At 63.6% G+C, this 15,850-nt stretch overlaps 2 protein-coding genes and 1 pseudogene across 4 annotated transcripts; all 3 read right to left on the bottom strand.

Moving 5' to 3' along the window:
• Positions 1 to 10: 10 nt before the first annotated feature.
• On the bottom strand, positions 11 to 6,166 carry QARS1 (glutaminyl-tRNA synthetase 1). Its single transcript, XM_036391300.2, has 24 exons — positions 6,019 to 6,166; positions 5,561 to 5,708; positions 5,379 to 5,488; positions 5,197 to 5,272; positions 4,855 to 4,919; positions 4,594 to 4,647; positions 4,349 to 4,406; positions 4,173 to 4,244; positions 3,920 to 4,005; positions 3,618 to 3,704; positions 3,423 to 3,522; positions 3,225 to 3,303; positions 2,994 to 3,102; positions 2,782 to 2,912; positions 2,563 to 2,655; positions 2,297 to 2,434; positions 2,137 to 2,224; positions 1,916 to 2,059; positions 1,740 to 1,844; positions 1,282 to 1,374; positions 877 to 1,004; positions 617 to 683; positions 302 to 427; positions 11 to 199 (listed from the first exon to the last, which is right to left on the bottom strand). The coding sequence occupies exons 1-24, from the start codon at positions 6,163 to 6,165 to the stop codon at positions 149 to 151; spliced, it is 2,355 nt and encodes a 784-aa protein (XP_036247193.1). The 5' UTR covers position 6,166; the 3' UTR covers positions 11 to 148.
• A 943-nt stretch (positions 6,167 to 7,109) lies between these two features.
• Positions 7,110 to 9,717, bottom strand: LOC118691618 (epidermal differentiation-specific protein-like; annotated as a pseudogene).
• Positions 9,718 to 9,818: 101 nt separating this feature from the next.
• On the bottom strand, positions 9,819 to 15,611 carry SLC6A8 (solute carrier family 6 member 8). 3 transcript variants are annotated; one of them, XM_036390920.2, is made up of 14 exons: positions 15,340 to 15,611; positions 14,849 to 15,067; positions 14,366 to 14,497; positions 13,509 to 13,782; positions 13,299 to 13,431; positions 12,916 to 13,050; positions 12,721 to 12,824; positions 12,493 to 12,617; positions 12,301 to 12,413; positions 12,084 to 12,221; positions 11,682 to 11,784; positions 11,493 to 11,593; positions 11,136 to 11,306; positions 9,819 to 10,331 (listed from the first exon to the last, which is right to left on the bottom strand). In XM_036390920.2, exons 1-14 carry the CDS (start codon positions 15,443 to 15,445, stop codon positions 10,200 to 10,202), a joined length of 1,986 nt encoding a protein of 661 aa, XP_036246813.1. In that variant the 5' UTR covers positions 15,446 to 15,611; the 3' UTR covers positions 9,819 to 10,199. The 3 variants fall into 3 exon arrangements, with proteins under 3 accessions (XP_036246813.1, XP_054372006.1, XP_054372007.1); XM_054516031.1 differs by having other exon boundaries at positions 14,849 to 15,064; XM_054516032.1 differs by having other exon boundaries at positions 14,849 to 14,971; positions 15,340 to 15,609.
• Between the last annotated feature and the right edge of the window lie 239 nt (positions 15,612 to 15,850).

Genomic DNA, 15,850 nt, shown 5'->3' with positions numbered 1-15,850 from the left:
GACAGTGCAGTGACAGGGCTGGGATCTCTGTTTATTGAGGCGATGCTGTGGGGCACCCCAGGGGACTGCACCAAGGCACGGTGGCACTGGGGGTATGCAAGGACCCCCAAGGAAGCAGCACCACGGTGGTGTAGCAGCAGCAGATCCCTCAGGCCTTGCCAGGGTCCTCCTTGAGCGTCACTGTGCGGTTGAACACCATCTGGGGAGAAACAGAGGGTCTGCTCAGAGCCCCATGGCGGGCAGGGGGTGCTTGCACACGTGTGTGCAGGCTGCCTCACTGCCCCCAGCCCACAGGGCTCACCTTCCCCTCCTCACTGTCGGGATCCACAGAGAAGTAGCCCAGGCGTTCAAACTGGAACTTGTCAAAGGGCCGAGCGGAGCGAACAGAGCTGTCGACCAGGGCATTGTGCACCACACGCAGGGAGTCCTGGCAGGGGGAACAGCTCAGCCAGCCCTACCCTTCTGTCCTCTGCACAGCCCAGCTCACCCCAGCTCCTCTTCCCCTTGAGACACAGTAAGGCCCTGCCCCAAGCGGGGTAGGGTGTTCATGGAAGTGGGTGCAGGAGGTCCCCACTTCCCCCCCGGGCCCATAACCTCAGCTGCTGCCACTACTCACAGGGTTGAGGTCACTCAGAAAGCCACCAGGTACCTCTGATGGGTCCTCAGGATTTTTGTGCAAAAACCTGCCATGAGATAAGAGTCTTATCCCAAAGCTGCCAAATGAGGGAACAGGGTGCCACTCATGGGACCCCCAAGCATCATCTTCCCCACCAAAGGTCTGGGGCAGACCCCAGCAGGGCCTGCTGCTGTACAGCTGTGCTGCTGCTCCAGCACCGCTGAGTTTGTGCTGGCCTTGGCTGGCAGTGGGATACTCACAGCCGTTCATAGAGCCGCACTTCACAGGCCAGTGGCACTGACACCCAGTGGATGAAAGCCTTGGGCTTTTCTGCCACATCTGACTTGGTGCAGGTCACCTCCAGCTCAATGACACGCCCACTGACGTCCTGAGGGAGAGGAGACAAGCTAAGCTGTCAGGCAGCAGTCTTATCCCATATGGCAGGCCCAGGGCTGAGCCCCCAGCCCCACAGCTCGGGGACACCTTGTTCCCCTCTGTAAGGGACAGGACAGGCAGACAGCAGCCACACAGGCAGCCTGAGCCCTCCCTGTGTCCAGAGCAGCCAGCATGACATGACCATAGAGCTGTTCTTCCCTGCTGGGGCATGGTCATGTCCTGACTTTCCACAGCCCAGCCTCATGTCACCAGTGCCCACAGCCACGCACCTTGATGACATTCTGGACAGTGATGATGTAGCCAGTGTGGCGCAGCCCCACCGGCTGCCCAGGGGCCAGGCGCTTGTAGCCCTTGTCTGCCTCCTGTAAAAGAGTTCACGGCTGCATGAGGGGTCCCAGCATGGGCAGCAGGTCCCCCTCTAGCACGTCTCTGCCAGCCCAGGGATCAGTGATCCAGGGCTGTTTGAACTCCCATGTTGCTGTGGGATGTTCCCACAGACAGGCCAGGCTGAGAACCATTGCTTGGACATGTCCTGGCCAGGCTGAGGCAGCATTTGTCCAGTGCCCATCAGAGCTGCTGGCCCATTTGGGAGTCACAGTCAGGTGCTCAACACCCACCAATGACCTCTGTGTGCAGCACGAACACCACTTCCAGGGCTGCCAGGCTCCTGCTGCACAAGGAATAGCTCCAGGAGTGAGGGTCGTATAGCCCAGTGGGCATGGCTTACCTCCCTGAAGTCTGTCTCCTCAATGTAGACAGTCTGGTGGAAGGGCACTTTGTGAAAACCACGGCTCTCATCGGCTGGAAAATTGGGCACAAGGACCTCCAGTGCCTGGGGAGAGAGAGGGCTTGAATGCTGATCTCAAGGAACCCCACTCCCACAACAGCCCACGGCAGTCTCACCTTTGGAGCAGGGAAGTTGGTGATGGTGACCTTGAGGGGCTCCAGGACAGCCATGGCACGGGGGGCCTGTTCATTCAGCACCTCCCGGGCACAAGCCTCCAGCAGATGTGGCTCCATTGTCGCCTGGGCCACTGTCACACCAACCTGAGGAACAGCGTGCTGTGACCATGCTGGCCAGGGGATGCAGCAATCTGCCCTGTCCTACCCCACCCAAAGCCTACCCGTGCACAGAAGTTGTTGATGGCCTCAGGGGGGAAGCCTCGCCGGCGCAGGGCTGTCAGCGTGAAGAGACGTGGGTCATCCCAGTCCCTGAGGAAACACCAGTGTGACACCAGGCATGCTGTGGGTGAGCCCCATCATGGCAGCTGGCCCTGCTCCTACCTCACAGCACCTGTCTCCACCAGGCGGATGATCTTTCTCTTGGAGACCACAGTGTAGAGCAGGTTCAGGCGCCCATATTCCCACTGCACAGGGCAGTAAACATCCAGAGCATTGCACAGCCAGAAGTAGGAGGAGCGCCTGCAAGGGAGGTACAGGCACAGCCCAGCTCAGCCACATGGACACACTGTCCCCCAGCACTCTGGCAGCCACCAGGTGCTGCTCCCAGGTCTAGCTCAGCCCTGGGCCATGCCATGCATGGTGCTCACCTGGCCTGGAACTCCTTGGTGCAGAGGGAGTGCGTGATGTTCTCGATGGAGTCGCAGAGGCAGTGTGTGTAGTCGTATGTGGGGTAGATGCACCTGCAAGGCAAATGGAGTCAGCTCGGGGCAGAGCACGGTGCTGCTCTACTCCTGATACCTCCTCACTACCAGGAGATCCAGATCCAGCCCCACCACATGTGCCAGGACATGGCAGGCCCTCCCTACCACTTGTCCCCAGTGCGGTGGTGTGGAGTGAACTTGACACGGTAGGCAACGGGATCCATCTTCCCATCCTCCATCACCAGCTTCATCCTCAGTGTGGCTTCCCCCTCCCCAAACTTCCCCTTTCTCATGTCCTGTGGAGACAGGGGAAGCTGTCAGCTGAGCCACAGATCCAGAGCCCAAAGGCACACAGCACCTGCCCCAGCTAGGAGTACCTCAAAGAGCAGGAGTGACTCCTCCACAGGCCGGTCCCGCCATGGCGAGGGTGGTGGGTTGTGGCCCTTGATCTCCTCAACCTTCTGATGGCAGACATATGCCTGACCCCTACGGAGAGGAAATGCCATCACCAGACTTGAGTGACCCTTCTCCTGGGCAAGGGGGAGCCCTGACCACGGTGCAGGATAACACCACCAGCCCAGCACATTCCTACTGCCCCACATGCTCACCTGCGGATGAGCTCCAGGGCCCAGGTGTAGAGTTGGTCAAAGTAATCCGACGCATGTGTCACTGCATAAGGCTGGTAGCCTGTGGAGATGGGTGAAATGGAACAGGTTGGAGGAGCCCCAAAGGTCCAGCAGCAAGACCTGAATGCAGGGGTGTCCCTGGCACCTAGCTTGACCTGCCCTCCCTGCCCTGAGCCATACCCAGCCACTCCACCATCTCCCGGATGGCTGTGAAGTATTTCTCCTCCTCCTTCTCGGGGTTGGTGTCATCATAGCGCAAGAAGCACACGCCACCATTGGCCTGGGGATGAAGAGACAGTGAGCAGTTGCTCCCTGAGGGACCAGCAGCCAAGCAGCAGGGAAAGGCAGGGGCCAGGGTGGCTTGGTGCTTTTTACCTTGGCATAACCAAAGTTGAAGTTGATGGCCTTGGCATGGCCAATGTGCAGGATCCCGTTAGGCTCAGGAGGGAAGCGTGTCCGTACCTGAAGAGGCAAAGGGGACACTTCTCTCCTTCAGCAGGAGATCTTTACCTTCTCTGACAGCAGTGACACTGACATGAGCCTCCGGCAATCGTGCAGAGCACCCTGTGCTGTGTGGGTGCTGCCTCTGCTGTGCCCCCTGTGAGCTGTGTGTTCCCCACCCACCCCAGCTGTGTCACTGTCACGTGGAACTGCTGGGCTGTGGGATACGGCCTCACCTGCCCACCCGTGATTGCCAGGTGCTGCTTCAGCAGGGCCATAGTGTTGGGTGTCACCACGTAGCCCTCAGTCTTGTAGTTCTCTCCTGCAGGCAGAGGATGCTCAGGGCTGCAGCAGTGCCCTAACCTTGCCAAGCCCAGCAGCCAGGGGGGAAGGACACAGGGCCTGTCAAGTTCTCTGCAGCACGGAGAGCTGGGACCAGGCAGAGCCAGTGGAGTGGCCCCATATATGGCAGCAGCACCTCGCACTCACCTGGCTTGTGGAACTTCAGGGCTTCTCCTCGCAGCTGCTCCAGCAGTGACTTTGTCTCTGTGCCCATGTCACCTGCAGGGAGATGGGGCTGAGCTCCCTGATCACAGCTCCCAGGGCCCAGCTCAGAAGCAGGTCCAGCAGGAACTAAAGGATTGGGGAAGAGGATAGTCTCTTACCATTCTCCACCACAGCCACCTTCTGTTTCTCTGCTGGGGCCAGACGGGCCTTTGCCACCTGCAGAGACCAGCACAGCATGCTGAATGCCCAGCTGCAGCACATACCTTCCCCTCCTGGCCCAGCCTGCTGGCCCCAGAGCTCCCTCTAGACCTGTACCCATGGTGGCAGAGCAGCTATTTGGGATCCTGTCGGGACACTTGGCAAGGAAATACCATCCAAGTCTGCAGCCTCCCCTTCTCCTTACCTTTGGTTTCTTTTCCAGATCAGCTTCTGTCTTTGGCCCAAGCAAATGCAGCACCTGGAGAAGAGTGACACAGTCAGGAGTCAAAAAGGCTCCTGGACTAGGTGTGTCCTAGTGTCCTGTCCAGTCATCACTCCACTCACCCTGCCTGCACCTAGGTGGGGCAGGCTGTCCCCAGGGCTGGGCACCCTAGGGGACTGGCTGACAGGTCACAGCACACCCAGGGGACCACAGCAGCACCTGACACAGTAACCTCACACCCACCTGCAGGTCCACCTCATTCTTGATGGTCTTCCCGTCTGCCCACCGCAGCTGGCTCCGTGCCTCCCCTGCAGACAGGGCACCCCGTGGGCAAGGGGCAGTGCCCAAGCCCGGGGGAGCTTCAGCCAGGGAGCTGATGCAGAATGCCACACCCTTTGCCCCAGGGCTGTCCCTGTTGCTGGGCACTATGGCCCTGCCTGTGTGTGGGATCTGGCAGGACGACATCTGCCCATGGCAAAGGGCTGGCTCTCGGGATTCAGGGGAGCACAGTGGCACTGGCAGTCAGGCACAGGGACGTGACAGCCACCAGCACCAGGCAGGGGCTGCCCCGGTGTCACCACTCACCCATCAGCAGCCCCATGTTGAAGTGGTAGCGCTCTGCCAGCAGCTCTGCTCGGTGCTTGTTGATCACAGCCTCCACCTGGGAGCAGCACAGGGATTCCGGGGTGAGCAAGGCAGGCAGGAGCACAGCAGGAGCCAGTCCAATGTCCCCTGTGCTGTCTCCACAGGGTCCCAGCCCCACTCACCGCCTCCTCGATCTGCTCGGGGGTGATGCAGACCCCCACACCGCAAGCCCGCTCAAAGTCTGCCACGTCCAGGGGCTCCAAGGGGTGGCTCCTCACGTACTCCAGGGCAGCTGGGGACAGAGCAGGGATGAAGAACGGTGCCCGCGGGGCCGGGACCGGGCGGGGCCAGGGCCGCACGGTACCGCTGAGCTGCAGGTCGGTGAGGATCTCCTTGCGAGCGATGTAGCCGACGAGGAAACCGAGGTGTTTCGGGTCCTTGAGGCGGGCGGCCGCGTTGTACAGAAGTGTCCCAGTGGCCTTGTCCAGCGCCGGGCCCAGCGCGCTCCGAGCCTGTCACCACCCCGGAGAGCATCAGGACAGGACCGAGGCCCGGCGAACCGGTGGCACCGGGGGAAAGAGCGGGACAGGGGAGTGCCAAGGGCCGGGAGGCTGGGGGATCCCGGCAAGGCTGGGGTCGAGGAGGTGACAGCGGGACCACGGTGCCAATGTACCCAGGTGACACCGGAGATCGGGTTACCGAGTGACACCGATACCGGGGTACCGAGTTTCCAGGGTGGCCGGGTCCCCAGGTGACATCGGGGTGACGGGGTACTGGAGATCGAGGACCGGGGACCAGGGTGCAGGCCAGCGGCGGACGCACCTGCAGCACAGCCCGGCGCAGCAGCGCGCTGAGTGCCCCGTTGCGCAGCGTCTCCCGCGCCTTGGCCTCGCTGAGGCCGATGCCCGTGAACAGCCCCAGCGCCTCCTCCACTTCCTCCGCCGCCATCGCTGCCGCCGCCGCCGCCATGCTGCCGCCTCCGCCCGGGGGCGGGGCCGTGCCCAGCCAACCGGCAGTGAGAGCGCTCCGTGCCGGCCAATGGCAGGCGGGGAACCGGCGCGGACCGGGCCAATGGGTGCGCGGGAGGCGGGCTCAGCGCGCGGGCGGTTGCATCATTTAAAGAGACCGGCGGCGGCGACCACGTGGGGGGCGGGGCTGGAGGCGGACCCGGGCGGGGCTGGAGGCGGACCCGGGGCGGGGCTGGAGGCGGACCCGGGGCGGGGCGGGGCGGGCGGGGCGGGGCGGGGCGGGGCGGGGCGGGGCGGGGCGGCTCCGATCCCGCCCGGCGCCTCCGCGCTCCGCGGCTGATGCCCGCACCTCCCGTGTGCCCTGTGAGTCTCTGTCTGCCCCGACGGGCACGGGCCCTGCGGCGAGCCCCTGGGGATACACGTGCCCAAGGTCCTGGGGTGGAGAGCGCGTCGCGGTGGCGGCTTCAGCACGGTGTATGCAGGGCTAGGCCGGCTCGGCGTCCCCGGCTCCCCCGGATCGTGCGTGGTCGTTTGGCCCTGCCAACCTAGTGTCCGCCCTCTTCCCATCTCCCCTGTCCCCCTCGCTGCCCTAGTACACCCCTCATCCCAATGTCCCCAGGCTTCCCTAGACCGGTGGAACTTTGGCTGCCTCAGCCCAGTGTCCTCCTGCCCCACCCCCCGCCCCATCTGATGTCTTGTCCAGTCTGGTGTCCCCAGCTCTCCCTTTGCCCCGCCAGCTTCCCCAGCCTGGTATACTCCAGCTCTTCCGGCCCGGTGTCCCCGGGTGTCCTCCACAACCCCACGTTTTCTGCCTCAGCCCGGGAGTCCCTGCCCCAACCCGATATCCACCTCCCAGCTTGGTGTCTCCTCTTAGCTCAGTGCCCCCCTAGCCCAGTGTCTCATCCATCCTACTCCCACCTCAGCCCGAGTAGCGGCAGACTCGAGTGGTTGTGGAAGGGGGTTTATTGGAAATACGAGGTGGGAGGAGGCACTAGCAGGTCCTGCCAGCCAGAGCCACCAGACACAACCAGACAAGGCAGGTTCTGGCTCCTCCATGGGTGGGTGCTGGAGTCAACGCTGGTGTCACAGTGAGTTCCACACCACGGAGGGAACAGCCATGGCTGAGCACCGGCACAGAGCTATAGTTCCATCCTGGTGCCAGGCACTGTGTCTGTCCCCTTGGTGGCCGCCTGCTCCCTGCCCAAAGCTGGCAGTGGCTTTAAGCTATAGCGGGCACTGACATTGGTACCTGAGACGCTGCGGTATTCGCCCATCTCCGTGCGCACGCTCTCGTTCTGGGTGATGGTGAGCAGCACAGGCACGGAGAGCGTCACCTCCTTCGAAGCACTTGGATGCTGAGCGCTGTGTGCGGGGGGATCTTGGCCGGCAGCTGCACCTCCACGCGCTGCCGGCGAGTGCTGCTTTCGCTGTGCCCTTTCTGCACCGTGAAGATGTTGGAGGCTTCCACGGTCAGTGTGAAGGAGAGCCCAGCTTTGAGGCTGGTGGCATTGCTGAAGTGGAAGCTCTGCCAGAGTGTGGTGCCGTACTCCCGGCTGCTGCTGGCCGCCAGCGCCTGCTCTGACTCGGTCTCGTTCACCCCCTCAATCTCATCCACCAGCACCTCCCGCTCCTCCTCCACCCGCTTCTGTTCCCAGAGGAGACGTGCTGAGACCAGGGGCCGCCCAGGCCGTAACGGGCGCAGGTGGGACAGCCGAGACTGAAAGTTCAGCTCCAGTTTGTAGTCGGCGAGGTGCTCCCCGGGCCACGCCAGGCAGTGCCAGCCGCCCCGGCCGGGGTGCTGGTAGAGCAGCCAGACCCCTCGCTGCACTGTGTGGGAGGCCACCCGGTCGTTGAAGTACCCATATGCCAAGTTGGTCTCCTCTGTCACCACCTTGCAGGCACCTTGGAAGTTGGGATGCTCGTAGAGGGTGATCTGGGGGTCCCCCAGGTCGTGGTGCACGAGGCGCAGTGCTGAGAAGCTGTTGGGCCGATCCACAGAGGGGTACTCACCCTCCTCGAAGGCGTACGGCTCCCCCTCGTATTTGGGGTCCGTGTAGGCAATCCATGGCTGCCCCTCCACCTTCAGGGAGGCGATGCAATTCCCAAAATCCAGCTCGTGCAGGTCAGGCACGTCGCAGGTGAACTCTCGGCTCAGCCCCTCGAAGTTGGCGCGCTCGTACACTGTGATCCGGTTCATGGCGCTGTGGGTGCCTGCCCCTGCCAGGGCACAACAGGGGCCACGTCCCCTCCTATGGGCTCAGGGGGTGCTACAGGAGACCCCTGAGGAAAGCCCAGCAGCAAACCTCGGCACCCCTTTAACTCTTGTCTTCTGCCTTTCCTTTGCCCACCTGCTGCCTGGGCCCCGTGCTCTCACCGTCTGTGCTGGCAGCACCCTGCAGCTGTGCCTTTTAGGAAGGGATGGTGGGACCAGGGCGTGCTGTGGCACGAAGCGAAGGCGATGACAGTGCTCGCCCCCGCACCCTGAGCCCAACCCTTGTCCCCACTTGGTGCTGGGGAGTCAGCCAGGCCCCGCACACCGGGATGCCAGCCGGTCCCACAGACCAGCCCTGCCGGAAAGTCCTGCCGTGCCCCAGGCACGTGAGGCTCCTGCTAAAGAGTCACCGCCAATTATCAGTGATGCTTCCGCCCTGCCCGCGCTAATTACAGTGTGCATCGCCGGTGGGGCAGGAACTGCTGGCTCACCCCACCAGGGTGAGAGGGCATCGTGGTGAGGCAAGCCAGCGCCCCAGAACAAGAGCCTCTGAACCCTGGTTATCCCAGCAATTGGATATGGACACCTGGCATGGTGGCACTGCTCCAGCCCAGTCTCTGAGGATGGCTGGGGCAGATGGGAACACTTCTTCCCCCTTGTCGCTTCATGGGGTGCCCAAGGCACTGCTGAGGTGGGATGCTGGGCACAGCAGGACACTGACATCAAACCGAGGCTTTGGCACATAGCCACTCCAAGCTGCCTGGTGGTTTTCCAGCCACAGCATGCTGGTGGTTTCCTCCGGGCTCCATGCAGATTGCCATGGCATGAACTGGAGCTGGCCTCCCCAGGAGCTACTGCTGTGGGGCACAGGGCACGTGCACTCCCTAGCTGGCACCCTGCTGAAACAGGGCTCAGGCAGCTCACAGCTTCTGGGGCAAGGTTAAGCCTTTGACTTCTGGCTACATGCCCAGAGGCTGCCTCATCCACTTGTCCACACAGCCCTCACCAGCCCAGGGTTTTTCCCAAGGCACAGTGCATGGAGTAGGGAGGCACAAGGCTGATACGAAAAGCTCCCGGTGGGGTACAGCTGGACCCTGACCCACCCCTTGGGGACAGTCAAAACCCTCAAAGCCTCTGGGCTAAAATCTGCCTCTTGGAGCTGATAAGCAAGGCCAGCCCTTGGCTGCATGGGGACCCCCAGTCCCACCAGGGTTTGGTACAGCCTGCAGGCACCCACATCCTGTGGTGGAGAAGGATGGAGACCCCATTGCTCCACCAACAGCCTGTACCCCGCAAGTCAGCGAGAGGAACCCAGGCGTCCCTGAATTCTTGAACCCGATTCCCTTCAAACCTCTTTCCCCCAAAGGCCAGTACCACCCCACACCTCACCCCTCAGTTGTCCGCTGCTGGTGCCCCACTTCCCCTGCCTGCAGTGCCAGGACTGCCAGGGTCTCCCAGTTTATTGCCAGATGTCGGGGCGGTTGGGGTTACACCAGACAAACGCTACGGGAAGCAGTTAGTGAGTGGGGGGCCATGGGGGCCGCGGGCAGGGGCCAGGGAAGGGCTGTCCCACTCGCTCCCCCAGCCGGCGGCCTCCCTGCCGTTCCCCCGGGCTGCCACGCTCCCCCGCGCCGGGGACCCCTCCTGTGCCCCGTGGCTGCCCTGGCTCCGTGGCCCCCAGCACCCCCCAGCTCGCTGTGTTCTCCCCCTGAGCGAGGCCGGCGGCCGGGGCGGCGCGGGGGGCACGGGGCAGCGTGGGTGGGTGGGAGGCGGTGCTGGCATTATTGCTATGGCGGGCGGGAGCAGCGCGACCCTCCCCACGCTCAGATCACAGTCTCGAAGAGCGTCGCCTTCTCCTTGGGGGGCTCTGGGGCCAGCAGCTTGGCTTCTGCCTCTGGCGTCAGGTACTCCAGGTGGTGTTGGCCCCAGATTGGAGTGGTCAGGAGCTGCCAGCGCTGTGGGGACATCGCGTCAGCGCCCAGAGACAACAGCACTGGGACTGCCTGGACCCAGCAATGCACAGGGAGAGGAAAGGGATGGGATTTGGGTGGGGGTGGAGGTGAGACTGGGACAGGAAAGGGATTGAAATGGGATTGAGAAAGAGAGAGAGATTGCACGGGGACAGGGATGGGACTGAGACTGACAGGATTACGACAGTGATGTCAGCAAGGATGGGGTTTGGGTGAGGCTGGGAGTAAGACAGCAGTGAGGATAGGAATCTGAAAGGAGTGAGAGAAATGAAGACAGGAAGAGGACTTGGATGGGGTGAGTCTAGGATGGGAAAAGGACTAAATGAGATTGAGAGAAGGACAGGAATTAAAAGGAGACAGTGATGGGGATGTGCACAGGATCTGACTGCAATAGGGATAGGGATAGGACTGAGACAGTGATGTAAGCATCGGTGGGAATCAAGTAAGAGTGGGAATAGACAGCAATGGGGACAGGGATGGGATTTGGGTGGGAGTGAGACAATAGGGACAGGCACATGATTTGGATGGGAATGATACAGTGATGAAAACAGGAATGAGACCTTGTTGTGGATGGGACTGTGATGGCAATGTGGATAGTGGTGGGATTTGAATGGGAATCAGACAGTGATAAAGACAGGAATGGGATCTGGTGGTGGAAGGGACTGAGATGGCAAGGTGGAATTTGACTGGGGCCGGGACTGGGCCATGGACAGGACTAAGAAGGGGACAACCATGGCTGAGAATGGGGTGGGGACAGAGGCGGGAGTGATCCCGCTGCACTGCCCTCACCTCGCGCAAGGAGCCTTTGCAGCGCAGGAGCTTGTAGATAACAGTGCAGGGGATGCAGAGCATGGAGGAGAGTGCCAGGACCCAGCCGATGGCTTCCCCCCACCACGGGTACACGTATGTCTTATTGTATGTCAGCGGCTTGTAGTTCACCACGTGGAACACGAAGACGCCCTGGGTGGAGAGAGGGAGGTGAGGTCCCCACCCCGACGCGGTCACCGCCGAGCCCCCGAGCCGCGCGCTCGCCCCACGGCAGCGACACGCGTGTGCCGGCAGCGGCCGCCGGGGGGCGCTCCGTGCCCACGGCGCAGCGCGGGGCGGGGGCACACGCGTGTCCCCACCCACGGTGGCCTCGCTCACCACGCAGACCAGCGGTGTCACCACAGCCCAGCACCACTTCATGACGGGCAGGGGCCGGTAGCCGATCATACGGGCCACATCGTCCATGAAGCGGTCGGCACCTATGGGGAGGAGGGCGTCAGCTGGGGCACTTGTGTCCCACCTTGTGTCCTCCCTTGTGTCCCCCTCCCCGTGTCCCCCTGGCCTCACCATAGACCCAGGCAATGACCACGCACTCCCAGAAAGCCTGCCACAGCAACGTGATCCCGCTGGCCGAGTAGTTGTCAAAGAGCTGGAATACGTACATGCCGCCCTGCCAGGAAGGTGCCCGTGTCACCAGCATTGTGCTGGCTGCCCAGCTCGCCGCCACACTGGCAAGTCATAGCCTTGCCAGCACCGGTACCTCGCCTGGCATTGTCACCCTGCATGCCATGGGCACCCTGCTCCCACAGCACCCCTACGCCACAGAGACCCCCGTGCCATGGGCAGCTCCATTGACACGAGGGCAGCAGCCCCAGTGAGCTCCCGCCCCACAGTGGGATATCATGGGGAGTGATGCCTCAGGAACAGGTACAGGTGGCCGGTGTGGGGCTGGCCGGCAGTGTCCCCCACCTGTGTGACCATGGAGAGGTCAATGAGGCAGCAGATGATGCAGCAGAGCGCAGCGGTGAGCTCACGGCGCAGGGAGCCAGCCCCCGGCTGGGGGAACAAGTCCAGGATGCCCGTGATGAAACCCTCCACACCGACAAACTGTGGCACAAAGCAGAGCTCAGTGGGGACGGGCCACCCATCCTCTCTCTGGTCCCCATCTCCCTGGTTGCCACAGCACCTGGCTGTCCAGCCCCAGCACGAGAAGCATGATGAAAAAGAGCGTGGCCCACAGCGGGGACAAGGGCATCAGCGTCACAGCTTTGGGGTAGGCGATGAAAGCCAGCCCGGGACCTGCAGGAGAGTGGGGTCAGAGATGCCACTCAAGGGGTGACACAGAGGACACAGTTGGCATCCAGCATCCATCACTTACCAGACTCGGCCACCTTGGAGATGTCCACGCCCTGCTCAGAGGCCATGAAGCCGAGCACAGAGAAGACAACGAAGCCGGCAAAGAAGCTGGTGCAGCTGTTGATCACAGCCAGGATGTAGGCATCCCTGTGGGCACAGCATCTAAGGAAGTGCTCGGGGGTACTGGGGGACACACCAGTGGGTCACTGGGGCACACTGGGGGGCCTGCCTGCAGCTGGCACAGCCCTACCTGTAGCAGTTGTTGTGGAAGCGGTTGTAACTGCCCAGTGCTGTCAGGGCGCCCAGCCCAATGGCGTAGGAGAAGAACACCTGGGTGCCAGCATCAATCCAGACCTGGGGTGTGAGGGAGGATGTCACGGGGTGATGGCAGTGCCAGGGCGTTGTCTAGCACCCAACTCCCTGCTGCTCTCCCCATTGCCCTCACCTGTGCCTCAACCAGCTTGGACCAGTCAGGTTTCAGGTAGTAGATGATGCCACCCAGAGCGCCAGGCAGTGTTACTCCGTGGACCAACAGGAGGATGAGGACCACATACGGGAAGAGTGCCGTGAAGTAGACAATCTGAAGAGCAGTGAGTGGCCATGAGACCCCCCCAGGCCAGGGCTCTCTGTCACATGCCACAGGTGTCCCAGCAGGACCAGAGCTTGGGAACATCCCCAGCAGCTGGAAGCACCTCCCGGACACATGGAGGACACAGGCCTCCCACCCCTGTGGGCTGTGGCACAGGAGGGCAGGAGCCAACAGTGCCACGTGTTGCAGTCTTCTCTCATGCCAGTGGCCCTGATGCATGTTCCCCCTGCCAGCATTACCTTCCCAGTCGACTTGACACCCTTCCAGATGCAGAAGTAGACAATGACCCAGGTGGTAAGCAAGCAGAGGATCATCTCCCAGTTCATCTCCCCTGGCTCGCTGAGTCCCCCAGAGAGACGCAGCACCTTGTTCCTGCAGAGTGGGGCTGTGCTGAGCACCAGCATGACACTCCTAGCCCCAGAGAACACCCTCCTGCTTCCCACACTCACTCCCAAAACTCAATGACAGGTGAGCGCTTGTTGGTCATGTTGGTGCAGCTGAAGTTGGAGGTCCAAGTGCTGGCAGTGGCGTTAATGCTGACATTTTGGCACAGGTCCAGGTTGAAGAGCTCCGTGCACTGCTCCGTGTTCCAAGAATGGCCACAGGTGGCCCAGGGCAGGGTGTCCGTCAGTGAATGCACCAGGTAAAAGAGCCCCCACACCAAGATCATGATGTAGTAGGAGTTGCAGAAGAAGACGATCACCATAGAGGCCAGGCCTAAACCTGTGGCACGGGGGGATCAGAGCCTGCAGGCACCTGTGGGCATCTGGCAGCCAGCATGGAGTGGGATATGGGGTGTTGTAGGGATGGGGGAGGACAGAGAACGGACAGGGACAGGACAGGGAAAGCTGGCAGTCCTGGACAGGACAGGAGAGAGCTGGTGGGAATGGGACAGGGAAGCTGGCAGCCCCAGGCAGGACAGGACAGGGTGGGGACAGCTGGAAGCATGGCACAGGACCAGGGGGGAGCCGGCAAGATACCTCTGGAGCTGGGGATCCAGCAGCTGCCCGGGATCCTGCAGCATGCAGGCAGGGAGCCACAGGGGCAGGCAAGGCAGGCAGGGCAGCACGGGGTGCCATGGGACACAGGTGCAGGCAGCTGCCATCCTTGGCCATGGCAAAGGGCGGCAGTGGGACGCGGGCAAGGTGCAGGGGAGCAGGCAGGGCGTGGGCAGGGTGCTGCCAGCCCCAGCAGGCTGTGTGCAGCCTGGCACAGTCAGGGTGCAGACAGGGTGCCGGGGGCCCTAGCCAGGGTGCAGGGGCCGCGGAAAGGGTGCAGGCAGGGCGCGGGCAGGGCGCGGCGTTACCCTTGAAGAGGGGGGCGATGTTCCAGGCGGCGATGCCCCCCTGCTTCATGAACTGTCCCAGAGCCACCTCCAAGAAGAAGATGGGGATGCCGCCCACGAAGACGATGAGCAGGTAGGGGATGAGGAAGACGCCTGGGGCCGGGGGCAGGGGGCCGGCTCAGCCGCCGCCGTCCCCCCGGCCCCCCCTTTCATTCCCCCCCTTCCCCGCGCCGCCCGCCCGGACGCAGCGAATGGCAAAGGCGCCTCCGCGCCCTCCCCTCGCCGCGATGTAGGTCAGCACGGGCAGGTAGTGGGGGGCTCCCGCGACCCCCCGCCCCGTGAGTGACTCCGGAACACCGCGGGCTGGCCCGGGAGCCCCTCGAAGGCGCAGGGCGAGCTGACCCAGCGTGGGGTGACCCCCAGGCACACACTCTGGGGCGGGAAGGGGGTGCCCCCCGCGCCGCGGGACGCACCCCCGCGGCGTGGGGCGAGCACGAGGCTCACCTCCGCCGTTCTTGTAGCACAGGTAGGGGAAGCGCCAGACGTTGCCCAGCCCCACGGCGAAGCCCACGCAGGACATGATGAAATCCATCTGCCGGGTCCATGTCTCCCGTTCGGGGGCGGCCTCTTTGGGGGGACCAGGGGGTCGCACCAGTGGTGCCGTCACTGTTCGCTCCTCGCCCGCCGTGGGGGGCTCTGGGCCCTCCGCCCCGCCGGGGCCTTCTGCCGAGACGGGGGTTGTGGGGATGCCCACGCCGCCGTCACGCGCGCCCGTGGGGGCGCCGTGGCGGGGGGGGAAAGCACCTCCCCCCCCCCGCGCGCCCCTCTCCGCGCGTAGGGGCGTGACGTCAGATGTCAGACCGGCGCGTGACGTCACAATGCAGAGCGGTGACTCACCCCGCGGCGGCGGGAGGGGGCGCGCCGCGGTCGCGCGTGGCCGTGGGCCCCCCTCTCTCCCTCCCCAAGCTCATCCCTCCCCGGCGTTCCCCGCTTACCGGAGCCCGCGGGGGCAGCGGCGGCCGCGGCTGTGGCGGTGGCGGCGTCGCGTCGCGGGGCGTCGGGCGGCTGCGGGGCGGCCGTGTCGGTGGGGACGGGGGGCATGTCGCGGGGGGCCGGGGAGCGGGGGCGGGTCGGGGGCGGCTCCGTGGCCGAGGGGGGCTCAGAAGCAATCCACGAAGCACTTGAAGGTGAGTCGGAAGAACCTCATTGAGGGTGGCGGGGCGCGGCGGGGCGGGCCGGGCCGGGCGGGCGGCTCAGAGCCGGGCTGCGGGGCCGGCGCCGCGCGGCCGCTCCGGGGCTCTCTGCGCCGCGGCACCGGGCGGCGGCGGAGGCAGCGACCGGCCGCACCGCCCCCCGAGCCCCATTGGCCGCGCCACCCGCCCGCGGCTTGACGGGACTTGCAGTTCCGACGCACTGGCACCGGCCGCGGGGCGAGGCGGGGGCACGGGGGTACGAGGCAGACCCGGCGGGATTCCGGGCACTATGGACAGCGAGGGACGGCGTTGG

This window comes from Molothrus ater, chromosome 11 (assembly GCF_012460135.2).
Source record: "Molothrus ater isolate BHLD 08-10-18 breed brown headed cowbird chromosome 11, BPBGC_Mater_1.1, whole genome shotgun sequence".
In the NCBI taxonomy this organism is placed as follows: Eukaryota; Metazoa; Chordata; class Aves; order Passeriformes; family Icteridae; genus Molothrus; species Molothrus ater.
Note: the sequence above shows the minus strand (reverse complement) of the source record. Positions and strands in the feature narration are given on the sequence as shown.

Excerpts from the sequence above, each read along its gene's own strand:
- QARS1 (XM_036391300.2), bottom strand. The coding sequence starts at position 6,165 with ATGGCGGCGGCGGCGGCAGCGATGGCGGCGGAGGAAGTGGAGGAGGCG. Across the intron at positions 3,304-3,422 it reads GGAGATGGTGGAGTGGCTGG|GCTACCAGCCTTATGCAGTG; the intron begins GTATGGCTCAGG and ends CCATCTCCACAG. Across the intron at positions 2,435-2,562 it reads ACCAAGGAGTTCCAGGCCAG|GCGCTCCTCCTACTTCTGGC; the intron begins GTGAGCACCATG and ends CCTCCCTTGCAG.
- SLC6A8 (XM_036390920.2), bottom strand. The coding sequence starts at position 15,445 with ATGCCCCCCGTCCCCACCGACACGGCCGCCCCGCAGCCGCCCGACGCC. Across the intron at positions 13,051-13,298 it reads GTGTCAAGTCGACTGGGAAG|ATTGTCTACTTCACGGCACT; the intron begins GTAATGCTGGCA and ends ACTGCTCTTCAG. Across the intron at positions 12,222-12,300 it reads TGCTGGGGCTGGACAGCCAG|TTTGTCGGTGTGGAGGGTTT; the intron begins GTGCTGTGGCAA and ends TTTGTGCCACAG.